We start from the raw sequence: 26,790 nt of genomic DNA, 5'->3' as shown, positions 1-26,790 counted from the left end.
CAATCCCCACGGAGATCTGCTGATAGCACCGAGAGCTCCTCACAAACTGATCTTAAAGCAGTTTGTGAGGAGTTCTCTGCGCTATCAGCATATCTCCGCGGGGAGATCACCAAGCTTGGCCACCTTGTAGAAGATATTGAGACACACATGGAGGAGCAGCAAGACTCTGCCCCGCCTGAAAAATCAGTTTCAAGATTCACAAAAGACTCGACTCTTATCTGCTAGACAAAATAGAAGATTTAGAAAACCACAGTGGGCGGTCCAATCTTCTCATCAGAGGTATTCCTGAAAGTCCAGAATATACAGTACTAACTGAGGAAGTGGTACAACGTGTTGCTAGCATGCCCCGCACATTGTGGCTTGTTTTCACAAGATTATAAAGTTTTTAAAGAAGAAATTATGACTAAAGCAAAGGCTCAGACAGTTAAGTGGGATGCTCAAGAAACTGAATTATGCCGTGATTTTGCAGCAGTGACCCTTCAGTGAAGAGCGAAACTAAAAGTTTTTATGATACATCTCAGAAAGAAAACATCTGATACAATTGGCAGCATCCGTTTGCCTTGCTTTTTTACTTGGATGATAAATTGCAGAAAGTGAAAACAGTTGAAGAGCAAACCAGCTTTTCCCTGAGATTGCCAGAATAAATACAGCAGTGCAGCAGATCGAAAGGTGGCCTAAACCTTGCTCCACAGATCACTGCTCAGCCTGCCCGAAATGGCAACGAGTGACCCGAGGCAGAGGTCGACTTACTCGACAGCTATCTGGAGCCCAGCTACAAAATCACGTGGTTGCCTAAAGCTTTCAACTTTGCTTTGTTCTCTTATTGATGTGTTTGGCTTCCTTCTGGAAGGGAAGGGCAAGAAGATGGACATATCGACTAGGGTGAGCGGGATGTCCTAGAACACAGGCATATGATTTTAACAGGATAGTTTGAATAGCTGCTCTGGAGGTGGTTATTGGAAATAAGACCTCCTTTAGTTTGAACCACTTAGTGGTTTAACGTAAGGACAAGTTCCAATATATATTTTGAATACTGTTGATGGAGAGATGGTGGCCTGTGGTTGACGTTACCCATCCTTCTTCTCTGAGTGCATTCTCTGTTGAGGCACTCAAATCTCATAGTTTTGGGTGGAGGGGAGGTAGGGTGGGAGGTGGATGGATTGAAAGTAAAGGATCAGGGGGAGGGATGTAGGGAAGAGGGAACCTCGGATATCGAGAGGTTCAAGATTATTTACTGTGTTGGTCTCGTATGTTTTATGTCTTTTATGTTACTTCTCCTTCCTAAGAGATTATTGTTAGGTTAACTTGTTTCTCATTAAATGTATTTGGCTTAAATACTTCCTTTCAAGCATTTGCTTCTTTTAACATTACATTACATTACATTACATTAGTGATTTCTATTCTGCCAATACCTTGCGGTTCAAGGCGGATTACATAAAAGTTTTCAGAGATTACATAAAAAGTTTACATAAAAATTTACAGGAATAGCATAAGAGATGTCGTAAGAGTTACATAAGAATTACCAAAGAGTTGTCGTTATCTTAAGGTGATAAATGTTGGGTAATAAGAATTACCAAAGAGTTGTCAAGATCTTAAGATGGTAAGTGATGGGTAAATAGAGGCATTTTAGCATTAGTTGGGTAATTAGAAGTGGGGATGAGGTAGGAACTGGTCGTGTTGGATAGGTTTTATGTATTTTTTGAAGAGTAGGGTTTTAGTATCTTTCTTGAAGATTTTGTAGTCTGTAGTCGATGACAACAGAATGGTGATTTGACTGTCCAGTTTAGCTGCTCTGGTGGCTATTAGATTGTCATATAGTTTTTTTCGTTTGACATTTTTAAAGAGGTGACACAGCTAAAGGCAGATATTGTACTCGTACAAGAAACCCATTTCTTGGGCAAATATGAGTAAAAGTTCCCCCTTCAATACTTAGTTTGCAATAAGTATAAGACTAAAATAACGGGAGTGGATGTTTTACTTAGCAAAGATCATAACTGACAGATACATAAAGCTCTTTTGGATAAAGGGGACAAATATGATCATCTAGACCTAAGCCTGGCGGGTAAGCAGTTTACACTACTTAATGTATATGCGCCCAATCATGACCAAGGTCTCTTTTATGATCAAATCTCAGACTTACTACATCATCGTGTGGAGGGATCCTTGCTGCTGGGAAGCGATTTCAACTTAACTTTAGATCCTCGAATGGATAACTCAGTGGCAAGGGTCTCTTATACAAGATCCAAACCAGGACAAACTAGTAAGTTTCTGCCAGAAATAGGAGATGTGGGACTTATGGAGAGTGACTCATGAGAACGCAACTACACTTTTTACTCTAACACCCATAATTCCTACACTAGAATTGACATTTGGCTGGGAGATGATGATATTTGTAAAACACCTGACAGGTAGAAATTTAGCCGAGAACTTGGTCAGATCATGTCCTCCTCATTTTTAATCTTTTTTTTGGTGGAGATCATACCAGACAGCAATATTGGCAGTTCCCAGTCTACTGAATGATCCAGTTAATACACAACAGATTGAACACGACATTCGAGAGTTTTTAGAATTTAACAACTCCCTGGAAGTTTCCCCTCTCACACTGTGGGAGAGTTTTAAAGTGGTGCTGAGGGACAAACTTATCATTATAGGCCTAATATAGCTGGTTGCGTAGACAACAAGAAGCGGATCTGCGCTTGGAGATCCATTCATTAGAGACCCTGTGCAAGACCAGAAATGACACCAAGAGCCATTGGGCAGTTTTGCACACTGCATGCTTAAAATTGTATGAATTAGAATTGCAGGGGATTCAGGATAAGCTGAACCAACTTAGACAGGAATATTTTGAATTGTATAATCAAGCAAGTCAGATGCTGGCTTGAAAATTAAAATTTATTGCAAAATGTAGAACTATATATGTAATAAGAATTGCCACTGCTGAGTCAGACCAGTGGTCCATCATGCCCAGCAGTCCGCTCACGCTGCGGCCCTCTGGTCTAAGACCAGCACCCTAACTGAGACTAGCCCTACCAGTGCACGTTCTTGTTCAGCAGAAACTTGTCTAACTTTGTCTTGAATCCTTGGAGGATGTTTTCCCCTATAACAGCCTCTGGGAGAGCGTTCCAGCTTTCTACCACTCTCTGGGTGAAGAAGAACTTCCTTACGTTTATACAGAATCTATTCCCTTTCAACTTTAGAGAGTGCCCTCTTGTTCTCCCTACCTTGGAGAGGGTGAACAACCTCTCCTTATCTACTAAGTCTATCCCCTTCAGTACCTTGAATGTTTCGATCATGTCCCCTCTCAATCTCCTCTGTTCGAGGGAGAAGAGGCCCACTTTCTCTAATCTTTCGCTGTGTGGCAACTCTTCCAGCCCCTTAACCATCTTAGTCGCTCTTCTCTGGACCCTTTCGAGTAGTACCGTGTCCTTCTTCATGTACGGCGATGCAGGAGGCCAGCAACCCACTGAGGAACCCAACAGACTTTTGTGGATGTTTATGAGAAACAGATTTCTCTGGGAGGTGGGTTTGGGAAATGGATTGTGGCTTTTTTTTAGGTGCGATGCAATTACCATCTACTGTATAGCTAAAGCAGAAAATGAGGCCGCGTGCATCTGCAGAAGGAATCCGCTGCAAATTTTTCACCTACAGTTAGTACCCAAGCACTGATGAGCCACCCAATACATGTGAAGTAGAGGTACCTGTAGCAACTAGGGTTTCCTATGGATCTCTGCAATTGTGAGCTCTATGTCTAGCTACTAGGAGGCAGTTTTATAACTTGATGCCTATATGTGGATGGCCAGAGGGTACTTGATAGGAGCATATTCTATAAAGCAATGTAGGTGCCTACATTCTGTTATAGAATACTATCATAACAGGTGATTATGTAATGTAGAATTATTTATTTAAAACATTTATATTCCGCACATCCAAAAATCTGTGCAGATTACAAAAAACATACATACTGTAGACTCTGTTAACTGGAACTCAAGCAACCAGTACAAAAAAATCAAAGAAATACTGTAATAGTTTAAATAGAAATGAAAATAAAATCAATTTCTGGTGGAAATTTAAACTTGGCACGCCACACCTGAGTACGCCCACGCTTTTTCCCACCACATGTCCAGTAGTTTCTCTGGAACAGTTTCTGGTATGGCATAGTATGGGGTATAGTATTAGTTAGGCCTCTTTTTAATAGTAAGTCTGCTTGAACATTGTCTACTCTCGCCATCTGTCTAGAATGTCTCGCCTATCTACTGGAAAAGAGCTTATCAGGGTAAGTACATAATGTAATGTAATTTATTTCTTATATACCGCTACATCCGTTAGGTTCTAAGCGGTTTGAAGAAAAGTTAATTGAGAGTCTAGTGTAATAAACATACTTGCTAAAAATTACATTCTTCATGACAATATCATCACAGGTTCAAACACTTAACCAGCCAGCCCTGCCTTGCCTAGACTATGCCTACATGTACACCCATCTTCAAACTGCACTGTGAAATATATGTATGTATTTATAAAATAGCACATAGGTGTGCGAAAATACATAGGCAAATCATTAGAATACCATCATATCTGGCATCTAAATTTATTTTTCTTTATAGAATTACCCTGTAGGTGCCACCATTGCGCAATGACTGCAACCCTCTCCTTTAGCAACCACCTCCCAGCCCCAGCAAGCCTGTAAACACACAATTGGAAATCAAATCCAAGTCTTTTTGTTTAATAATAATAATAACAACTTTAGTTTTCTATACCGCCATACCATAAACAGTTCTAAACAGTTTACAAAGGAAGAGACTGTATGCAGACAGCGACAGTACAGAGAACTTTCAAATTTACATTGGCATGTTAAGTTTAGTCAGGTTTATCTGGAAGTGTATTGGAAGTACATCAGGTTGAAGTGGGGTCAGAGAAATTTGTCAAAGAGAGAGGTTTTTATTGACTTTCTAAACGTTTGGTTTGAAAGTGCGTTTGAAATAAAGTTGGTTAAACATTTGTTCCATTTGCCTGCTTGGAATGTAGAATACAGAACGGAGTTGTCTCAGTACATGAAAGTTTGTGTATATGGGAAGAGTTGTTATGAAAGACAAGCATGTTTGTTTATGAACAGATAAACAAAATATTTTGCCCATCAGTCACTGTGCTAGTGACTCATGTTCTACAAGTGCAGGACCAGAACGGATAGAATCCCATAAACAATGAGGACGGTAATAAAGAGGTCAGCTTCCCCTCCTTTCCCGTTATCTCCTAGCCAAGTGGCTACAACAGGAAGCTTGCACTGCTCGTACCAGAGAATCTCTTTCAGGCACAATAATGAATATTTTAGCTGTTGAAGGATTTGGAAGAGTCAGAGTATATGCAATAACTTTATTGTCCAAATATAGTGGTATATTATATTGAAGAGCCCGTGGTATGTTGAATAAATTTTATATTTCACTCAATATTTAACTGGAAGCCATTGAAATTGTTGTAACAATGGAGCTGCCCTATGACATCTATGTGTTTGAGCAATAAACTAGAGAATGACACGGGGACAATTTTTTTCCCGTCCCCGCAAGTTCTTTTCCTGTCCCTGCCTCATTCCTGCAAGCTCCATCCTCATCTGCACAAGCCTCAAAGGCTTTAAAATCATAAGTGTTCGAGGCTTGTGCAGTTAAGGCAGAGCTTACAGGAATGGGGAAGGGACAGGGATAGCGACAAAACTCACGGGGACAGGGAAATTGCATTCCTGCGGGGACAAATTTGTCCCCATGTCATTCTCTACAATAAACCAAGCAGCCATATTCTGTAATGACTAAACTTTTTAAATTAATTTGAATTACCCCATTATAAATAGAATTACCTCAGTAAAAAACCTTGTGCAAGTTAGTTTGGAGGACAGAATTATCAAAATAAAATACCTTCTAACTGAATGCAGTTGACATAATATATAAAACCTGTTTGAACCACTTTTGAAATTTGAGGCTGAAAGGAAGAACAGGATAAAATAAACGTAGTTAAATTCACCTTACCCAGTAAATATGTAAACAAAGTCAATGATGGGATTTAAAGGTCTCCCATGTTGTAACCTTGGCCAAATTATCTAAAATGTTTAGGGCTCCTTTTACTAAGCTGCGCTAGCGATTTTTGCGTGCGCTGCAATGCTATTGCCTCCATTGAGCTGGCGTTAGTTTTTCCACGTAGCCCGAGGGCAGTAGAAGGAGCCCTTAATATCGCAGTGTTATGCAACAGATATATCAAATGCAATCTAAGTATCAAAATTAGCCTATTAACTGTAGATTGCATTGTTGGTTCAGAAAAAAATGAAAGAAAAATTTACATAGATTATTTGGCATGCAAATAATATTCAAATAATAATAATAATAATAACTTTATTATTATTATTGAAAGCAGTGCATGCACATAGATCTCATGCATATTCATTGGGGAAATCCTGAAATCCCGACTGGATTGCGGCCCTCAAGGAGGTACTTTGAGATCCCTGCTTTAAGGGAACTATTTCTTTCACTTTGGGCTAGATTCACAAAGCAAACCGATCGTGTACTATCAAATTTCCATCCGGCATGATTCACTTACCTCTCCTGCGATCCGCTTTGAATCCGTACATACAAATGAGGTGAAATGCATGCAAAGTAGGCTGGGACGCGATTCACAACACCAGATTTCCAATCCGACTGGGCTGGCCGATCACCAGTAGAAGAGACTGCTGGGGACCAATCGAAAATGTCTTTTCGACTGGAAGCCCTGCTCTCTGCCCTGCAGTCTCTCCTGCCTGCTCGCCCCAAATGCTGCCCTGCTTCTTATCTTCTGATGCTCGCCCTCTTGCCGCCCTGCTCTGCCTCGATCTTCCCCAAATCTCTCCTGCCGCATCGCCGTTCTCCTGCCCTTCCCTGAAGTTCTCCTACCGCATCGTGATCTGTTTGAAAACGAACTGTTGAAGTCTTTTCAGGCAGACACACTTTATCAAAACTTTTAAATTACAGGACTCGCTGTTCGTTTTCGCAGAGACAAATGGCTAGGCGTGCTCCTCTCCACAGCAAAGCTGCAGGTCTGCTTTAAAGTTTCATGTATAGATGGGATTCACGGAAGATGCTTGGATCAACAGAGTCTAAGCACGCCAGTTCTATTTAGTGTAGTCCCAGCTCCCCCACATGTATTAAGGCAGGTTTTGGAGGAACTCAGGAGTGCTGATCATAAGTCGCGTCGCGTCTCAGACGGGCATGCGCAGACCATCTACAGGTGGTCTGCACATGTGCGGGGATCGCTTTAGAGCAGTGGTCTCAAACACACGGCCCGGGGGCCACATGCGGCCCGCCAGGTACTATTTTGAGGCCCTCGGTATGTTTATCATAATCACAAAAGTAAAATAAAACAGTTTCTTGATCATATGTCTCTTTAGCTATAAATGACAATATTATTATTAAGACATAGCCAAAAGGAAAGATTTATAAACTATAAAGAGTTTTACCTCATGCAAAATTGTCATTTCTTTAATAAGACATTAACTATTTATTTCTGAGGCCCTCCAAGTATCTAAAATCCAAAATGTGGCCCTGCAAAGGGTTTGAGTTTGAGACCACTGCTTTAGAGCGATCTGTGCAGGCAGATGGGGGCGTTCCTCCGATCGCCCCCATCTGCATATTTTTCGTTCCTGAATTCATCGGATCTGCCCAGATCGGACCCGATCAGGCAGGTTAGTGACTCCAGGCCTTTCTCTGTTAATGGTGGTCCACTTTGAAGATTGAGTTTCCAGACACAAGGTATTAAAGACATCTGGAAAATTAGAGGAGAGTGAAGGTAAAGAATCCACTGAAATCCAATTTGTCTGATAAGAATAGCCACAACACATATTTTGTTTTGAGGAAGCAGAAGTTAAATCGGAGAAAATAATAGCAGGGCATGAAATGACATTGCTAAGATTATACAAACAAGAGCCAAATGATATTATTAAAACTAATGTGTGACCTGCAATAGGTGTCATGCCCTGAAAATGTTGAACCAGATTCAAATCTTTGGTTGATTAGGGATGTCAATACATATATTAAAATCCCCCAGTATGATGACATTAGAAAATTTTCACAAAACCAAAACAGGCAGATTGCCCAGGGGTAGGGAACTCCGGTTCTCGAGAGCCATATTCCAGTCAGGTTTTCAGGATTTCCACAATGAATATGCATTGAAAGCAGTGCAAGCAAATAGATCTCATACATATTCATTGGGGAAATCCTGAAAACCCAACTGGAATACGGCTCTCGAGGATCGGAGTTCCCTACCCCTGCGATAGCCTGAAAATATGTTGTAAAACTTTGTGTTGACCAATGTGCTAAAACATTTACCTCTCCAACTCGGCTTTAGCTGGAAAGGAGTTGTCGCCATTTTTACCTTTATTATCTCTGGCTGAACGGCATTGGTACGGTGGTTACAGTATCGGACCCCTGATGAAGGCTATTTTTATTTATTTTATACTGCTTAAGAACTAAACTGTTCACATGAGTTAAAACAAACATAATAATTATGACAAACTAAAATCAGCTGAAACACAGACCGTGTAGGGTCTTCTTGCTACTATTTATTACATTGGTACAGCCTGCTAGCTGGATTATTTTTATTGACCGTTTCATTTGTTGGAATAAACTTGATTGATCCATTAGGTACATCTGTTTCCCTGTTTTGTTTTTGTGGTTTCTCCTGTTTTCTGTGGAGCACTGTGGTTTAACAATGTTAATGTTTGAATCACTCTATCCCAAATATCAGCTGTTAATGTCAGTGGGCAGTAAAAAAGTCAAAGATGTAAAGACTGTCTGTGAATACTTTGAAAAATTTTGAATAAGAAAATCTGGATGTAGATGTCATAATACAAGTAGTTTTTAGCAAGAGCCTTGCAGGGCTGTCAGACTATACAGACGAATATCCTTTTGTATCCTTGAACATAAGAACATAAGCAATGCCTCTGCTGGGTCAGACCTGAGGTCCATCATGCCCAGCAGTCCGCTCACGCGGCGGCCCAACAGGTCCAGGACCTGTGCAGAAATCCTCTATTTATACCCCTCTATCCTCTTTTCCAGCAGGAAACCGTCCAATCCTTTCTTAAATCCCAGTACCGTACTCTGCCCTATTACATTCTCTGGAAGCGCATTCCAGGTGTCCACCACACGTTGGGTAAAGAAGAACTTCCTAGCATTTGTTTTGAATCTGTCCCCTTTCAACTTTTCCAGATACCCTCTTGTTCTTTTATTTTTTGAAAGTGTGAAGAATCTGTCCCTCTCTACTCTCTCTATGCCCTTCATGATCTTATAAGTCTCTATCATATCCCCTCTAAGTCTCCTCTTCTCCAGGGAAAAGAGACCCAGTTTCTCCAATCTCTCAGCATATGGAAGGTTTTCCATCCCTTTTATCAGACGTGTCGCTCTCCTCTGAACCCTCTCGAGTATCGCCATATCCTTCTTAAGGTACGGCGACCAATATTGGACGCAGTATTCCAGATGCGGGCGCACCATCGCCCGATACAACGGCAGAATAACTTCTCTCGTCCTGGTTGTAATACCCTTCTTGATTATACCCAGCATTCTATTCGCTCTCTTAGCGGCCGCTGCGCACTGTGCCGTCGGCTTCATTGTCATGTCCACCATTACCCCTAAGTCCCTTTCCTGGGTACTCTCATTCAATAACATCCCTCCCATCGTATAGTTGTACCTCAGGTTTCTGCTTCCCACATGCAGTACTTTACATTTCTCAACGTTGAACTTCATCTGCCATCTCGTCGCCCATTCCCCTAGTTTATTCAGGTCCCTTTGTAATTCTTCGCAGTCCTCTTTAGTCCGAGCTCCACTGAATAGTTTGGTGTCGTCTGCAAATTTTATTATCTCACACGTCGTCCCTATTTCTAGATCATTTATGAATATATTAAATAGTAGTGGCCCGAGCACCGAGCCCTGCGGAACACCACTTGTGACCCTCTTCCAGTCCGAGTAGTGGCCCTTCACCCCTACCCTCTGTTTCCTACCCGCCAACCAGTTTCTGATCCATCTATGCACATCTCCGTCCACCCCATGGTTCTTCAGTTTCCGGAGTAGACGCTCGTGAGGCACCTTGTCAAAGGCTTTTTGGAAATCTAGGTATACGATGTCTATGGGGTCTCCTTTATCCGTCCGTTTGTTGATTCCTTCGAAGAAGTGCAATAAGTTAGTTAAGCACGATCTCCCCCTGCAGAAACCATGTTGGCTTGGTATCAGAAGTTCATTTCTTTCCAAATGTTCATCGATGTTTTCTTTTATCAGCGCTTCTGCCATTTTCCCCGGAACCGAGGTCAGACTCACAGGTCTGTAGTTTCCCGGGGCACCTCTTGATCCCTTTTTGAAGATGGGCGTGACGTTGGCTATCTTCCAATTCTCTGGTATCACACCTGTTTTCAGGGATAGGTTGCAAACTTGCTGCAGTAGTTCTGCTATCTCCTCCTTTAATTCCTTCAGAACCCTTGGATGGATTCCGTCTGGACCCGGGGATTTGTCAGTTTTTAGTTTTTCTATCTGCCTGCGCACATCTTCAAGGCTCACTTCCATGGATGTTAATTTTTCTGCTTCATTTCCATTGAAGAATTGCTCAGGTTCCGGTAAGTTGGTTGTGTCTTCGTTCGTAAATACAGACGAAAAGAACATGTTAAGTCTTTCTGCGACTTCTTTCTCCTCCTTCACTACCCCCTTCCTGTCTCCATCATCCAGCGGTCCCACCTCCTCCCTAGCTGGCTGTTTCCCTTTAACATATCTGAAGAATGGTTTGAAATTTCGTGCCTCCCTGGCTAGCTTCTCTTCATACTCTCTTTTGGCTTTTCGAACCACTCGGTGACATTCTTTTTGATACTTCCTGTGCTCCATCCAGTTCCCCTCAGTTTTGTCCTTTTTCCATTTCCTGAATGAATTTTTCTTATTGCCTATCGCTTCCTTCACTATTTTAGTCAGCCATACCGGGTCTTTTGTTCGACTCTTTTTGCTCCCCTTTCTGAATCTGGGTATGTACAAATTTTGCGCCTCGCTCACCGTGTCCCTGAAAAAAAGCCAGGCATGTTCTACCGTTTGCCATTTCTTGGAAGTGTTCCTAAGTTTCTTCCTTACCATTTCCCTCATTGCTTCATAGTTTCCTTTCCTGAAGTTGAAAGTTGTTGCTATGGTTCTCTTTCCTTTCGGTATTCCTACTTCAACTTTGAACTTGATCATATTATGATCGCTGTTTCCCAACGGTCCCACTACTTCCACTTCCTTTGCAGGGCCCATTAACCCATTTAGGATTAGATCCAGAGTGGCATTTCCTCTCGTCGGTTCTCTAACAAGCTGCTCCATGAAACAATCTTGTGTAGCCTCCAGAAATTCTGTCTCTCTAGCGCATCTGGAGCTTCCAAGTTTCCAGTCTATCCCGGGGTAGTTGAAGTCTCCCATAATAACTGTGTAACCACTTTTGCATTCTCGCTTCATCTCGGTTTCCATTTCTCTGTCGATATCTCCGGTTTGCCCGGGTGGACGATAGTATAGGCCCATCTTTATTTCATGTCCTTTCCTATCCGGTATTTTAATCCATAGCGATTCCAGCTTGTTGGTCATCTCCACTGTGTCCATTCTTGTCGATTGTATGCTTTCTTTTATGTATAGGGCTATTCCACCTCCTTTCTGTCCTGACCTGTCCTGGCGATAGAGCTTGTACCCCGGCAGTTCTGTATCCCATTTGCTTTCCTCATTCCATTGCTATTTTAGTCTTTCATGTCATAGTTAGTCTTCTAATAATTTTTGGTGGGAAAGGGTCAGTTTAGGTTACATGAGACCTATCAAGTTCAGCATTTCTAGGAGTTAGTCTCTCACCCTTCCCCCACCTGTCCTATTCATCTTCAATGAATACGGATTGCCATGGGCAGGAACAGGCATTTCAAATTTAAAAAATAGAGAATCTTAGGAGCGGTCTGTAAAATGCAGATTATGTGCTATATTAACAAATTGCTGGCACGCATACAGATTAATTTTGTCTATATAACTCATTATATAGTCAAAATTACTGTATTTTTCGCACTATAAGACACACTTGACCTTAAGACACACCTAGACTCTGCATTTAGCCCCCCTCCCTGCCAGTCTCTGAACCCAGCTCCCTTCCCTACCAGGCTCTGCACCCAGCCCCCTCCCTACCAGGCTCTGTACCCTGTCCCCCCTCTGGTGGTCTAGTCACGAGAACTGATGGCAGCCATTCAGGGAGCAATGCGGGCCCAGGCTGAAGCAGCCATCCAGTGAGAGAGGGGCTCAGCGTGGGGCAGGATAGCGGAAAGCTTGCTCCTGCCGATACACACCGCCAGACCACCAAGATTTAAAAAGGTGAAAAAAGGCACTGTACATGTGAAATCACGGTCTGTGATGCAATATTCATTCCATAAGATGCACAGACATTTCCACCCACTTTTTGGGGGGAAAAAAGGTACGTCTTGTGGAGTGAAAAATACAGTATTTAAATGCTTACTTTTCTTTACAGAATACTAGTGTAACTGGGTAAATATTTAAAATTAACTGTAAGTGGGTAGTTGGCCTGATGTATTTTTAATGGCACTAGTTAAACAGATAGCAGTACTGAATTTAAAACTAAAGGTTAGCACTGGTGTTGACGTTTAACTTTTTTATATGCTGACAAGTCCAACAGAAATAGCAAGGATAACTTTATATAAAATTAATGCCAGCATTTTCAGCATCTGGGCGAGTATATAGCCTGGCTGAAAATCTGCTGTAAAACTTTGTGTTGACCAATGTGCTAAAACATTTACCTCTCCAACTCGGCTTTAGCTGGAAAGGAGTTATCGCCATTTTTACCTTCATTATATGCTTTAACTTGAGATATTAATTTTTTCTCACTTTCATGTTTCTCAATCTTTGTTTTCTTTCTTGCCCAGGATGCAAGTGAAGAATCTGGAGGTCCCGTTATGCAGAAAACTCCAATCATCCTTGCAAAGCCGCCTACTGAGAGGGTAAAGAGAGTTCATTCTTGGCATCAATGTGGAATAGGGAGGAGTGTAGCTGTCTGAAGTGTGGGCTTTAACCTTGAGATTGGCACAGTTGGGTTTCCAGGGTTAAAGTGGGTCCCAGGTTAAAAATGAAGGGCTGAGTTCAGCTGGCAACAGATACCCTAAAGCTCTACCTCAATGACAGTATTTTGTTTTACCAAAGGGGACCCCCCCTTGTGGTTCTGGGGTTCCAGGCAATTTTCCTTTTTCCCTCTGTACCTGCCAAAACCAGCTCTGACCTACAGCATGGCCAAAATCTGCCTAAAGCTTGGTGGTGGTCATTTGATTATCTGCTCTGAAATCTGGTAGCCAAATTATTTATTAATGCTTGACAGTGATCCCTCTTTCCTGCCAGTTCCTTTTAATAGGCTGCTGAGCTGAAATGTTTTGTGAGAGGAGGGACAGAGGAGGTATGATACCTCTAATTAGAAAATGAATGGCATACAATGAAGAACTAAGGATGGTACTGGGCACAATCTATATCCCTTATATGGCAATTTAGTTTAGGATGGCTGGGGAGGGATTCAATGGAAACACCAGTAATTTGGCACATGAGGACAGTGCTGGGCACACTTTTACGGTATGTATCCCACAAATGATAAGATGGTTTGGATAGGTTGGCATAAGCTTCAACATCAACTCCAGTAGTTAGAACCTAAGGACAATACCGGGCAGACCTCTACGGTCTATATCCCAGAAATATCTAAGAAAAAAGAGAGTTTAATCATGAATTTATGTGTGTGACTATTGGACAGACTGGATGGACCATTCAGGTCTTTTTATCTGTCACCATTTACTATGTTACGTAGAAAAATGTCTGCTTTTTAAAAACATTTATCTAGATTTTTTTTGGTTTATCGTAAATAGTTTCATGAAGTATAATCCAGAAATAGATGTTGCATGTTATCCATACACGTGAAGCTGTGGCACTGTGTATATCCTACTGGAATGAAATTTTTCTTCTGGAAAACAAGAATTAAAAAGTGGGAAAGGATGCAGATGTCTTAAGTTCCCTGTATGATTTTAAAATTGTGGGTGATAGTGTGTTCTGAGGGGGGAGGAGGCAACACAAATCATTACTTCTTTTTTTGTGTTTTGCTCAAGCCTAAAGCGGCCCCAGCTTCAGCCCCTGCTGCTGTACCAATTGAGAAACCTATCGTTCTGATGAAGTCACGTGAAGAGGGGAAGGGGGCCCCTGCAGTAGAGGGTACCACACAGGCCCAAGTCACAGCAGCGGCAAAGGCAGAAAAGGAGGGGCAGCGTCCCACCCAGCCTGTCTACCAAATACAGAACCGAGGGATGGCTTCAGCTGCTCCCAGCAGTGGCAATATGGATCGTAAGTAGCAAGAACAGCATGTGGCACAAGTGGACCCCAAAGAAATTCCAGAGATGAAAGGCTAAAAAACTGATTTCAGTAATTAAGCATCAATTCTACAAAGATCTAACAAAGGCCGTGTTTCAGGGGTCAAACAATATTCTGAAACACAAACAGAAATTATAAACATAAAAAATATATTTGCAATAGCAATAAAATATACACATAATGAGTCAAAATGTTGTGTGATCGTGGCACTGAGGTACCCCCCTCTTCAAACCCAGCATGCACCCAAAAAGAGGGGAAAAAAAGCCTTAGACTAATGTAGCAGTATACAACCAAAAGGTACAAATCCAAACTGCTTTAAATACTTTCACTGGCAAAAAACTCCCTCACTCGATGCCACGATCACACAGCATTTTGACTCATTATATGAACATATTATATGTTGTGCATCCTCACATAATTTGTTAACACATTAATAAAATATACATGTAATGACAAGAGTACATAGCTATCTATACCTCCCTTTTATCATGCTGTGTTAGGGTTTTTTATCATAGGCCATGCTGTTAAAAGCTCCGACGCTCATAGGAATTCTATGAGCGTCGGCGCTTTTACTGCCATGGCCTGCAATTTAAAAAAAACCCTAACACGGCTTGATAAAAGGGAAGGTATATTATTAAAGATAAGAAAAAAAATTACCGCATATACTAGAATATAAACCGGGATTTTTGAGCCCAAAAATGGGGGTCCCGGTTTATATTTAGGTCATCCCCCAGTGACCAGCCAAAACCCTCCAGGATTTCCTGAAGGCCTGCCTTAGGCCGGGACAGGAGGGATCCCTCCCGTCTCCTGCCCTGGCCGACACTAATAATTACCACCCTCACTCGCGTACCTGTTATCTGGTGGTCCAGTGTGTATCCCGTGCTGAAATCCTGAATTCTGCAAAGGTAGTAGCCAGCGGCGCACCCAAGCCAGCATGCAGGAATGGGCTTTTCGTGCTCCTGGCCGGCCCTGCACCGCTTCTTGATAGACTGCCACGAGAACCACGAATCCCGTGAGAACTTGCAGCAGCCTATCAAGGAGCGGTGCAGGGCTAGCCGGGAGCACGAAAAGCTCGCAGGCCTTGAGCATGCGCAGATGCTCAAGGCTCAGCACAGAAGAGGAGGCCGATCTTCGGGCACCGGCACCAACGCACAGGACATGCCGGTGCCGAGGCCAGATGAAAGAAAGAAGCGGGTTTGGGTGGGTCTGGGGGACTTCAGGTCGCGGCAGGGGGGTGCCAGATCGCGGGGGGAGGGTGCCGGATCGCAGGGGGGGGCCTTCAGGGGGAGTATTGCCGGTTCTCATGGGGGGGATAGAGCAGCACTGCTGGCCTCGGGGGGTGGGAACGTATCAAAGCGAGTTTCCATTATTTCCTATGGGGAAACTCACTTTGATATACGAGTATTTTGGTTTACGAGCATGCTTCTGGAATGAATTATGCTCGTAAACCAAGGTACCACTGTACTTCCATCATGTGGTTTGATAGGAGGCCATACAGTGCCTTATACATAAAGCAACTCAGTTTGAACAGTAAGCGGGCCTTGATGGGGAGCCAGTGAAGTTGCTTATAGTCTGAAGATGAGGTGCACAGCTGTGTGTTGAATCATTTGGAGTCTATTGTAGTGTTTGAGGGCATGAAAGATAGATAAGATTACAGTAGTCAACATACTGATGATCAGGGTTTGGCATAGAATTTGGAAGGGTATCAAAGTAAGATTGAATGGATCGTAGTTTCCAAAGTGCTGCAAAACCATTGCAGACTATGGCAGCTACTTGGGTTTCCATGGTCATCTTTTGATCTAGTGTCACTCCCAGGATTTTAATAATGGACTATAGCGATAGGGTTCTACCCCTGATCATGATTATTTTCCTCGTTTGGGTTTGATGGGTTTGCGAGAAAGAACTTGTGTTTTTTTCAGGTTTAGTTTGTTTATGTTTTGTCATCCAGTCTGCCATCATTCTGATAACCTCATCGATTCGTTCTGATTCCCTTGAAGATAGAGAGTTTATTGGGAAAAGGACTGTGATGTCATCAGTGCAACTATAGCTCTTAACTCCCATTGAGGCTAATTGGTTCTTAGTGAGCATAAATGTTAAACAGGATCGGAGACAGTGGGGAGCCTTGCAGTACTCCACAGTGCGTGATCCAGACAGAGGAGAGTTCATCGTCAGAACCAGTTTGGGACAGTGCCTGTGATGCCAGTAGCATCCAGGCAAGAAAGAAGTATGTGGTGGTCCTCTAAGTCAAAAGCACTGCTCAGTAGAATTGCAGAATGAGGGCACTCTGTCCTCTGCTAAAAAGTTGGTAGATGTCATTCAGTAGTGAGGCTAGAACCATCTCTGTGCTGAAGAGTGGCCAAAAACCTGGCTGGGAGTCATGCAGTATATCTTGCTCTTCTAGGAAATTAAGCAGCTGGTGGCACACTAATAATAGTTTCACAAAGAAAGGGATTGAAGAGATTGGTTCCTTGCTGTTCTTAGTAATGGGTGTTATCATGATATGCCCTTTTTTCCTGATGGGAATATGCCGTGTTAAGCATTGTCTGAGTTCAGTTGAAGAGTAAACCCTGAAAGGCTGGTGGAGTGAGTCATATGATCTTGGGTGGGCAGGTGTCTAATGGGCATCGTGCATGCACATATTTGGCAAAGAACTTCTGGAACAGGTTTAGATCCAGAGGGATAAACATTTCCCAGAGTAGGTATGCTGTATGGTTCTGTGGGACCATGTCACATGGGTAGTCCTCTGGAGTGTTAGTAGGGCTAAGCTTGTTACAGGGTGTACAAATCTTTGAACAGAAATAATCAGCTAGTTCCTTGATGGGTGGTGGTGGTGGGGGTCTTCTTGCAGGGCATGGACTAGTTTAGTAACATGAAGTGATCGGACCATAGGGAGGGAAACAAGTCCCCATCTCTGAGATATTTTTCCTGCGATAAATTTGATTAGACACAGGTTATTTCAGCTGCGGTTTGGTTTGATACTTTTTCAAATTAGGTACATTAGATAGATTGTGAGCCCACCGGGACAGAGAGGGAAAATACTTGAGTACCTGATTGTAAAAAAAAAAAAACGCTTAGATAAGCTTGATAGGCGGTATATAAAAATCTTAATAAACTTGAAACTTGACCCCTGATGAAGGTGTGTTAACCGAAACACGAACCGTGTCGGGTCCCCTGGTTTAGTGTAAATCATGTTTTATTGTTGTACAATCAGCAAGCACACATAACAAAGCAACAGCACAACAAGGTCAAGAAATCCAAAGTACAACAAGACAAGTTTTGGAAATAGACCCCCGTTCCCCACTCTACCCACTCCCGATTGCATACAGGGTCCCCTGATTTAGAAAAAAAAGATGGTAACACTAACCACAACTACAATTGTTTTAATAAACCTAGCCTGCATCTTGTACTCTTGTCTGCTGTTTTTCTTTGTTTGTTCTGATTGCTTTTCACTGCAGACTAGCTGGATTCTTCTTTTGATTTATTCAAATAAATCATTTTTGGGGACTTTTCTCATATTTATATTCTCAACAGTTACTGTGTTTTAGCTTTTCATGGCAGAATGGGGGAGAGGAATGCCTGGGAGAAATGTAGTGGGTTATAGGAAGGAGTCAAAGGAATTAGGTAGAGAGTAGTTGGAAGAGTTAGGTTTCTGCTCCAGACTGTTTCCTACCCTTTTATTTTACAGCTGTGGTTGGACAAGCTAAATTGATCCCACCAGAGAAGATGAAACACTCCATCAAACTGGTAGATGATCAGATGAACTGGTGTGATAGCGCAATTGAGGTAAGGATCATACTCTATAGCATCTCCACCGCTGTTCCTGCAGACATTGGTTTTGGTGCACCTTAGTCCTGCCCTGTAGCAGCCTCTGTTATTCCAGCAGTAAGACCACCTTCTCCACCAGCCCTGCTGTATATTTCAACCTTGCGCTTAAGCACCTCTGGCTATAACAGCACTGAGAACCCCCTACAAACAGCTCTACAGGTGCACCTCAATGTTTCCACGTTGCAACACTGAATCTCCATATCTAAGCAAAGCCTTGTGTATGGCATTGGATTGTCGTCATCTCAGTTCTTCCTTTCTGCTGTTTTGTCTGTCTTTATACTTCCAGTATCTGCTGGACCAGACAGATGTTCTTGTGGTGGGAATCCTGGGACTTCAAGGTACAGGAAAATCCACTGTGATGTCTCTGCTTTCAGCCAACACACCGGAGGAAGACCAGAGGTAACAAAAATAAGATTGGTATGATGTGTATTGCAAGCCATCACTGGCCTGGGTGCAATGGAAAATGAGAAAATCCATGGCCATGAGCTCTGAGCACCCAGGAGATGCTTTAAAATTATAGAACCAAAAGAGTGATACTGAATTTAAAAAATGTTTCCAAACCTGAATCCCTAGCCTTAGCATAAATGTTTGAACATATTAAATTCAAACATGACATTATTGTTTACACAGAGGGTACGTGTTCAGAGCACAGAGCCAGGAGATGAAAGAGAGAGGAGGCAATCAGACAACAGGAATCGATTTCTTCATCACCCAGGAGAGAATCATTTTTCTTGATACCCAGGTGGGTAGGATAAAACCTTTTCGGCCGTTTTCCACCATACTCATTTGGGTAGGATTGTCCCTTCCCTCATGTATCTCTCTGCCATATACAGGTTGGTAGGATGGACCCTTCTCTGGATCTCCTTGCTCTTTTTTTTCTTTTCTTATCATTTTTATTTTTCTCAAGTAAGAAGGATTGAGGTGAAAGCCTCATCGCAATTCCATATATACCTCAGTATTTTTTTGTGGTCATGCAGCCTTTCTTTGCATATCTGAAGAATTTTATTTTGTTGTGTGGAATAAGCAGGTGTGGGATTTTCAGTAAACACTTAACTTGTTCTATATTCAGCAGTTGGACAAATGACAATCCTTCTTCTTCATCCTTCTCCCTCTTAGCCAGTGCTGAGCCCCTCCATCCTGGATCACCTCATCAACAATGACAGGAAGCTGCCACCAGAGTACACCCTGCCTCACACCTATGTGGAAATGCAGGTAAGTACCCTCCGCCCCTTCCCAGGGAAAGCATGCGCTGCAGACCACAGCACACAGGAAGACAGGACAAGGCACAACTAATCCGTCTATAGATATATCTTGGTTAAGATGACATCACAGTTAATAACTTTTTAAAAAATTTCTTACCCATTTCTCTAAACAATTCTGATGTGTTTTACAATCTAAGGGAAAGGGACTTGATATACCACCTTTCAGTGGTTACAATCAGAGCGGTTTACATATTATATACAGGTACTTATTTTGTCCCAGGGCAATGGAGTGTTAAGCGATTTCCTAGAATCACAGGGAGCTGCAAAGGGAATTGAACCCAGTTCCCCAGGTTCTCAGGCCGCTGCACAAACCACTAGGCTCATCCACTCCTAAGTTCTCTATTTCCTAGTGTTCACTAACAGGATGGCCTGTGTTGATGTGATCTGATGCTCACTAAATAATGCAAGCCATATTAATGGGGTTGTTTACTTGACTGTGTGCTTAACTCCAGATTAATGCATGTTAATGTGCTTTAATGCATACTATTAAGTAGAGCCCTATGTGAGTACCTGAAACAGTGGGGAGATCCGGTGAATTTCCCAAGGTCACAAGAGATGTGTAACACAGGTGAAGTCCTTCATATCTGCTTATCCTTTAGGTGGCAGGTACATGGTGGGACAGGGTAAACTGATCCTGGGTTGCCCTGTAGCTGGCACTCAGACATCTTTATGACTGCACTAATTTGGGAATCAGACTACAACTCCTCTGCATGTAATAGGTCAAAATCTGGACAGACTCAGATTGTCCTAGCAGCTAAAGAGTTGTTTGGAATCCTTATAAGTACTTGGACACACCTCATTGGATACCCAGGATACCCCAAGAGCTGTGATTTCTAAGCAATGGAAAAGTGGAAAGATTTGAGGGAGCAGGGTCACAATCAGAAAAAGGTGGGATCCATGGCAACATTGTGTTACTGATTTTTCTTGTCTGTGTGTGCTAATGCTGCGCCCTTTTCTTTTTTATAGTCTCTCCAGATAGCAGCTTTCCTCTTCACTGTCTGCCACGTGGTGATTGTGGTGCAGGACTGGTTCACAGATCTCAGTCTATACAGGTGAGAGCCATGGGCACAAGGGACAGGGATATTTTTTTTATTTTTCTTTCCAGCTTATGATTTATCTTTAATCTTATCTATTGTTTTGCCTTTTGTCTTTGTTTTGTTCTATTTCGATCATTTAAATTTCTCCAGAATTTTTTATTTTATTTTTATTTTTCCTCTAACTCTACTTTTCACTTCTCTATTACCCTCCAGGTACTTTAGTTAGATTGTGAGCCTTCGGGACAGTAAGGGAATTTTTCAAGTACCTTTCTTATTTCTAATCTTAATGTATATTTTCTGTAAACCGCTTAGAACCTAACGGATGTAGCGGTATATAAGAAATAAATTACATTACATATAAGCACAGAGAATACTGGAGATGGCTATGCATTACCATATGTGAAAGGTCCTTGGTTCTATCACCACATAGGGCTTTCCACTCCTCAGGTTGGTCAGGGTTTCGGATACCTTCACAGTCCATGGAGAGGGAGGTGAGCAATAATTTTGTGATCATTGCTAATGGGTGGCAAGATTTAATGCTCATGATTTATTTTAATTTATTTATTCAATTTTCTATACTTTCTCCCAGAGGCACTCAGATCGGTTTATATGAATTTTTCCCTGTCTGTCCGAGTGGACTCACAATCTGTCTAATGTACTTGGAGCAATGGGGGCTAAGTGGCCTGCTCAGGGTCACAGGGACAATGTGGACTTGAACCCCAACCACACGATATCAAGGCTGTAGTTATAGCCCCTGCACCATACACTCAGTCATCGTATGGTAGAAAATAGCAAGGCAACCGTTGTCTGATAGAGATGGCAAAACATAGCAAAGCATGGTAAAGCATAAAAATGACAAAACATGGTATGGTGAGACAGCAAGGTGAGCGTAGAATGGCAGGACATATCACGGCAGATAGTATTACAAACATGGCTGATAAAGTGAGACATGACTTTGCAAAAAAATGTATTGCAAGGTTTTGTGGCCTCTGGCCAAAAACTGTTTTCTATTCTGCTACATCCTTTCAGTCTCACCTCATCCTCTGCTCTCCTGTCTGCTGTGTTGTGAGTAGGGTTATAAAACGAGGGAAAATGCCCAGGCACTTAATGAAGAAAGGCTTATGGTGCCTCTCTGAGCTTGGAAATAGTGTTTGCCAACCATATGCTGTCTGATCTAATGAGACAGTGTGATGCTGGTGGTGTATGTGAATCAACAAGGTGGGACCAAGAGTCCGCTGTTGGCGCAGGAGACAGCAGTGTTGATGAGTAGGCGGAGACCCATCTTCAGGATTTCTCCACAGTTCACTTCACCTGTATAGAAAATGTTCAGGCAGACTACCTCAGCTGGCATGCTCTGGACCCCAGAGAGTGGAAGGTGGGGTCAGAAGCCTTCAGTCTGACAATACAGTCCTAGGGGATTCCAGTTCTGGATCTTGTGGCCAGGTTCCACGTTCTGAGATTCTGCAGTTGTTAGGACAGCTGGGTGGAAGCCCTGGATAAACTGGTCCAACCTTGGTCAACGGAGGCCCTTCTGTATGTGCTTTCTCCCTGGCGACTGAAAGGCAGGGTCCTTCTTCGCATCAGCTGTCATGCTGGGTCAGTGGTCCTTGTGGCGCCGGATTGGCCACATCAGCCATGGTGTGGAGACCTTGTTCGTCTTTGGGTGGCTGAGCTTCTATGCCTTCTGCTTTTGGTCCCATTTGAATATTCAATCTGGTTCCATTTTGTCTTACAGCCTGGCTGTTGAGAGGGCAAGGCTGAAAAAGCTAGGATATTCCAGACAAGTGATTTGTACACTTCTGGGTTCAAGGAGGCTTTCCACTTTGGTGCCTACATCCAGATCTAGTGTTTCTTTGAAGACTGGTATATCAAGTTTCCAAGTTTTATTTAAAATTTGATATACTGCTTAAAAATTGGCTAAGTGGTGCATAGTAATGAACAGATAAAATCTTGGAGGGACATAATTGGACAACAACAGACTTAAATGACATATTGAAACATGGGGGATAGGGTGAGAAATACAATTTGCAATAGGAGAGAGAAACAATACAGTAGGAAGGGGATTTGCTCTTCCGTCTTTCTGAAGTCTGAAGATTACTTATGATAAGCATCCTTAAATAGGAAGGTCTTTAAATTTACTTTAAATTTGTCCATAGGTGTTTCTTCTCGAAGATGTGAGGGTAGTGAGTTCCACAGTGTAGGCCATGACAAATGTCAGAAAGTTCTGCTTCACACAGCGGGTGGTGAACGCCTGGAACTCTCTCCCAGAGGATGTGGTGGAGGTAACCACCATTTTAGGATTTAAGGTAAAATTGGACGCACATCTTCTTGCGGGACACATTGAGGGATACAAATGATTAAGGTATTCACCCAGGTACGCCTGGCTGAGCCTCTGCGTGTGCGGACCACTGGACTGGATGGACCCCAGGTCTGATCTGGTGCAGGCATTTCTTATGTTCTTATATACTTTGGACTTTCTGCAAGATGGTTTGGACAAGGGACTTGCCTGGTCATCGTTGTGGGTCCAGATGGTGGCTCTGGCGGCTTTCTGAGGTCTTGTTTAGGGGGAAAAAAGGCTGGCGTCACACCAAGATATCCTTTTTTTGGGGGGAGGGTGTCTTCTCTAAGTGGAGTAGAACAGGTACAAGTGGATTGATTTTTCACTCCGTCAAAAATTACAAAGACTAGGGGGACACTCAATGAAGTTACAGGGAAATACTTTTAAAACCAATAGGAGGAAATATTTTTTCACTTGGAGAATAGTTAAGTTCGAACGCATTGCCAGAGGTTGTAAGAGTGGATAGCTTAGCTAGTTTTAAGAAAGGGTTGGACAATTTCCTGGGGGAAAAGTCCATAGTCTGTTATTGAGACAGACCTGAGGAAACCACTGCTTGCCCTGGATCGGTATTATGTAATGTTGCTACTCTTTGGGTTTTGGTTTTTTTTAAAAAAATTGTTTTAGTTATCAAGTTTCATACTTCTTATCAAGCAAAAATCTTGTACAGAAAAGATTGATTTAGTCTAATACTTATCTAGGAACAAAAAAAGAAATATAATAAACTAATCATTCTCAGGTCCACCATTTTTAGATCCAAGATTTCATAGAGCAGAATTTAATAGGATATTACTAGAATATCTAGAAATAATTTGCCTTTTTTTTCTATCATCTGGCACCTGGTTCCCAGAGAATATCACAATATAATTATTTGAAAAAGGATAGATACAACGTTGTATCAACGAACTCCAAAAAAATATATATCTATAAAATATCTATATAAAATATTTTAGTTTAATTTACCAACTGGCCTCAAAATCCATAAGGATATTACTCTATTGAGCAGCTGCTCAATAAAGAGTCCTTTCTCTTATCATTGCGGCTATGCAGAGAGGGGCAGGAAGTAAAAAATTCCCAAACACAAATGGGGAGAAAAACCATTCAGGCCCCTAAACAATTCAGTGTCAAAAAGACATAAATATATGTATTGAACCAGACAAAGAACACTAGTCACAAGAAGGTTGTATTGAAAAACAAGGTTTCTTAGCTTCAAGCAGTTCCAAAAGCACGGAATATCTGAAGTATTCATATCTAGAATCTTTGGCTCAATCGATGATTGCAATCCACAAAAGGCAGGCTAAGTATAACATCACATAATCTCAACAACAGATCCTGCAGGCCTTGTTTCGCGGGTCGCTGAGTCAGGAGACACAACCTCTCCGAAAAATCAAAAACTGATTTTTTTTAGAAAAGGTTGTCTCCTGACACAGCGACCTGCAAAACAAGGCCTGCAGAGGATCTCATGTTTGAGAACTAACTCCAGGAGAACTGCACAGATCAGTTGTAGTGATCTTGGAAGTCATCAGTTCTCAGTCTCCACGAGCTGGTAGAGGTGTGTAAACCCATTCGTCTGTGCCAGTCTGGCGAGAGTAAAAGAAAGAAAATTAGCAGGTTAAGGCCTAATTTCTCCTTATCCATCCATCACACCAAAAGGGTAGCAGATTTAAAATGTTTCTATGTCCCCAGTGAACAGTTGAAGATGTGGGCAAAGCATCTTGCATAAATGGGGTAAAAAGAGGTTTGGATAAGTTCCTAAAGAATAGTTCAATGCATAACCAACTACTTAGGGCTCCTTTTACTAACTAGCGTTTTTAGCGCATGCATGAAATTACCGCGTGCTACACCACGTGGTACGCTTCTAGAATAACGCCCGCTCAATGCTGGTGTTAAGGTCTAGCGCGCGGGGCAATTTAGCGCGCGCTATTCCGCACATTAAGGCCCTAATGCACCTTAGTAAAAGGAGCCCTTAGTGGGTAGACTTAGGACAGCAATTGCAAACCTTAAGAAAGAGTATGAAGGAACTGGCATGCGCTTTGAGCTCTGTTAGGTGCTTCCCAGTGACCTGAATTATTCACCAGCAGAGACAAGATTCTGGGATTAATGAACCCTGGTCTGACCCTTCTGATACTGTGAGTAACTGAGCTCAGTCTCTAGGGGTGAGAGGAACAGGTCTTAGTGTTTGCTAGCAAATCATAATCTAGCGCAGGGGTGCCCACACTTTTTGGGCTTGCGAGCTACTTTTAAAATGACCAAGTCAAAATGATCTACCAACAATAAAAATGCTAAACATATATATTTTTATTTATTTATATATATATATATATATACATACACACCGAGTGTACTTTGTATTTATGTTCAAATATTTTTTTATTATACAGCCCCCCTCCCCCGAAGGCCTGACCCTCCCTGAAGGTCTGCACATTCCCCCTCAAAGGTTGACTCCCCCCCTGAAGGCCTGCACTACCCCTTAAAGGACTGCACTCCCCCCCCCCCCGAAGGCCTACCCTCCCCACATCCATTTACCTAATTCCAGCAGGGAGCAGTCTGCAGAGAGGATCGCTGGTACTTTAGCGATCCTTGCAGGTTGCCATAGGCCTCAGGAGCTGTCTTCCCTCTGCCCCAAGCCTGTCTCTGACTTAGAGGAGGGGCAGGACCACGGCAGAGGGAAGACAGCTCCTGAGGCCTATGGCAACCTGTAAGAATTGCTAAAGTACCACCTGCCACCGGCCGTCTCCCATTCATCCCCTTTGGAGATCCCCACAGGAATAAGGAAGTTAAATTAATAGAATACTTAGGCACAGAAAAACAAAGAAATACTTCCAAGAACTGCCCCATAAGAATTGCCTGTCACAATGCTCATTAGTGGAACTGAATAAAAGACAAGTACAATGGATTTAGAAGGGGGACGATCCGCCCGGGTGCACGGCTTGGAGGGGTGCACAGCCGGCCAGGTCCGGGTCATCCTGCCTTTCTTTTCCCCCGGTCCGCGCTTGGGGCTTGCGCCTGCCTGGTCCTGCGCCGACGCTCGAATGGTGCCGTCAACTCCCGCGAGTCTCGCGATAACCAACAGCACCATTTGGGCGGCGGGTGCGAGCCCCGTGCGCAGACCGGTGGAAAGGAAGGGCAGGAGGACCCGGACGGCTGTGCATCCCTCCAAGCCGTGCACCCAGGGCGGGGGCGGACCGCCCCACCTCGGTACGCCACTGATTGGGAGGCCGATTTTGGGATTTTTAAAATTGTATATCGGGCAGCATTAGGCCTCGCTCTTACCTCAATCATTACAGGCGCTTCTATTTCTTGTGATGCGCTGAGCTCCGTCCCCCACCGACCTTCACCCCGCCCTTCCAGCACTCTGATTGGCCAGCATTCTTTAAGAGGCGGGCCAGTCAGGAGGGGAAAAAAAGAGAAGGGAAGAAGCGAACCTGCTGTGCGATCGACTGGGGTCGCCTGAGCGAACGACCTGTCGATCGCGATCGACGCGTTGGGCACCCCTGATCTAGCGCATAGTACAGTTGTGACAGCTGCCAACCAGTAATCCCCATTTCATATTTCTCCCCACTCCCACCTTATTTTCATTGAAACCGTGACAGGTAGTGATGCACTGGAACGCCAAAATTTAAAAATCCCATCCACATTTGCATTCATGCGCACACACATACTGATGTTTTCAACTGCTATTTATTATTTGGTGTGTTTAAGGGCTCCTTTTACTAAGCTGCGATAGAGGTTTTAGCGCGCGCTACACTGCTGCGCACACTAGACCGCTAACGCCAGCATTGAGCTGGCGTTAGTTCTAGCCGCGAAGTGCCACTAAAAACGCTATCACAGCTTAGTAAAAGGAGCCCTAAATGTTTTCATATTGAATTTGTGAGGACGAGACTCCTCTGCCCAAATTTTCTGCCTTACTTATCAGAGACATGTGCTGTTATAACAGGTAT

General features: G+C 42.9%; 1 protein-coding gene across 5 annotated transcripts in view; it reads left to right on the top strand.

Moving 5' to 3' along the window:
- SMG9 (SMG9 nonsense mediated mRNA decay factor) overlaps positions 1–26,790 on the top strand; it is a 79,711-nt gene that overhangs the window by 27,078 nt on the left and 25,843 nt on the right. For all 5 annotated transcript variants that reach the window (XR_004541128.1, XM_033963887.1, XM_033963889.1 and 2 more), the window contains 7 exons: positions 12,917–12,991; positions 14,132–14,363; positions 18,076–18,173; positions 18,502–18,614; positions 18,846–18,957; positions 19,332–19,427; positions 20,444–20,529. Coding sequence is in view for 4 of the 5 variants with exons in the window: in XM_033963887.1 (XP_033819778.1) it covers positions 12,917–12,991; positions 14,132–14,363; positions 18,076–18,173; positions 18,502–18,614; positions 18,846–18,957; positions 19,332–19,427; positions 20,444–20,529 (812 nt within the window). In the remaining variant the exon portion in view is untranslated. The remainder of the gene's footprint in view (positions 1–12,916; positions 12,992–14,131; positions 14,364–18,075; positions 18,174–18,501; positions 18,615–18,845; positions 18,958–19,331; positions 19,428–20,443; positions 20,530–26,790) is intronic.

The sequence above is a fragment of the Geotrypetes seraphini genome, chromosome 11 (assembly GCF_902459505.1).
Source record: "Geotrypetes seraphini chromosome 11, aGeoSer1.1, whole genome shotgun sequence".
Classification (NCBI taxonomy): Eukaryota; Metazoa; Chordata; class Amphibia; order Gymnophiona; family Dermophiidae; genus Geotrypetes; species Geotrypetes seraphini.
The sequence above is the reverse complement of the archived record's forward strand: the minus strand, read 5'-3'. Positions and strand labels throughout refer to the sequence as shown.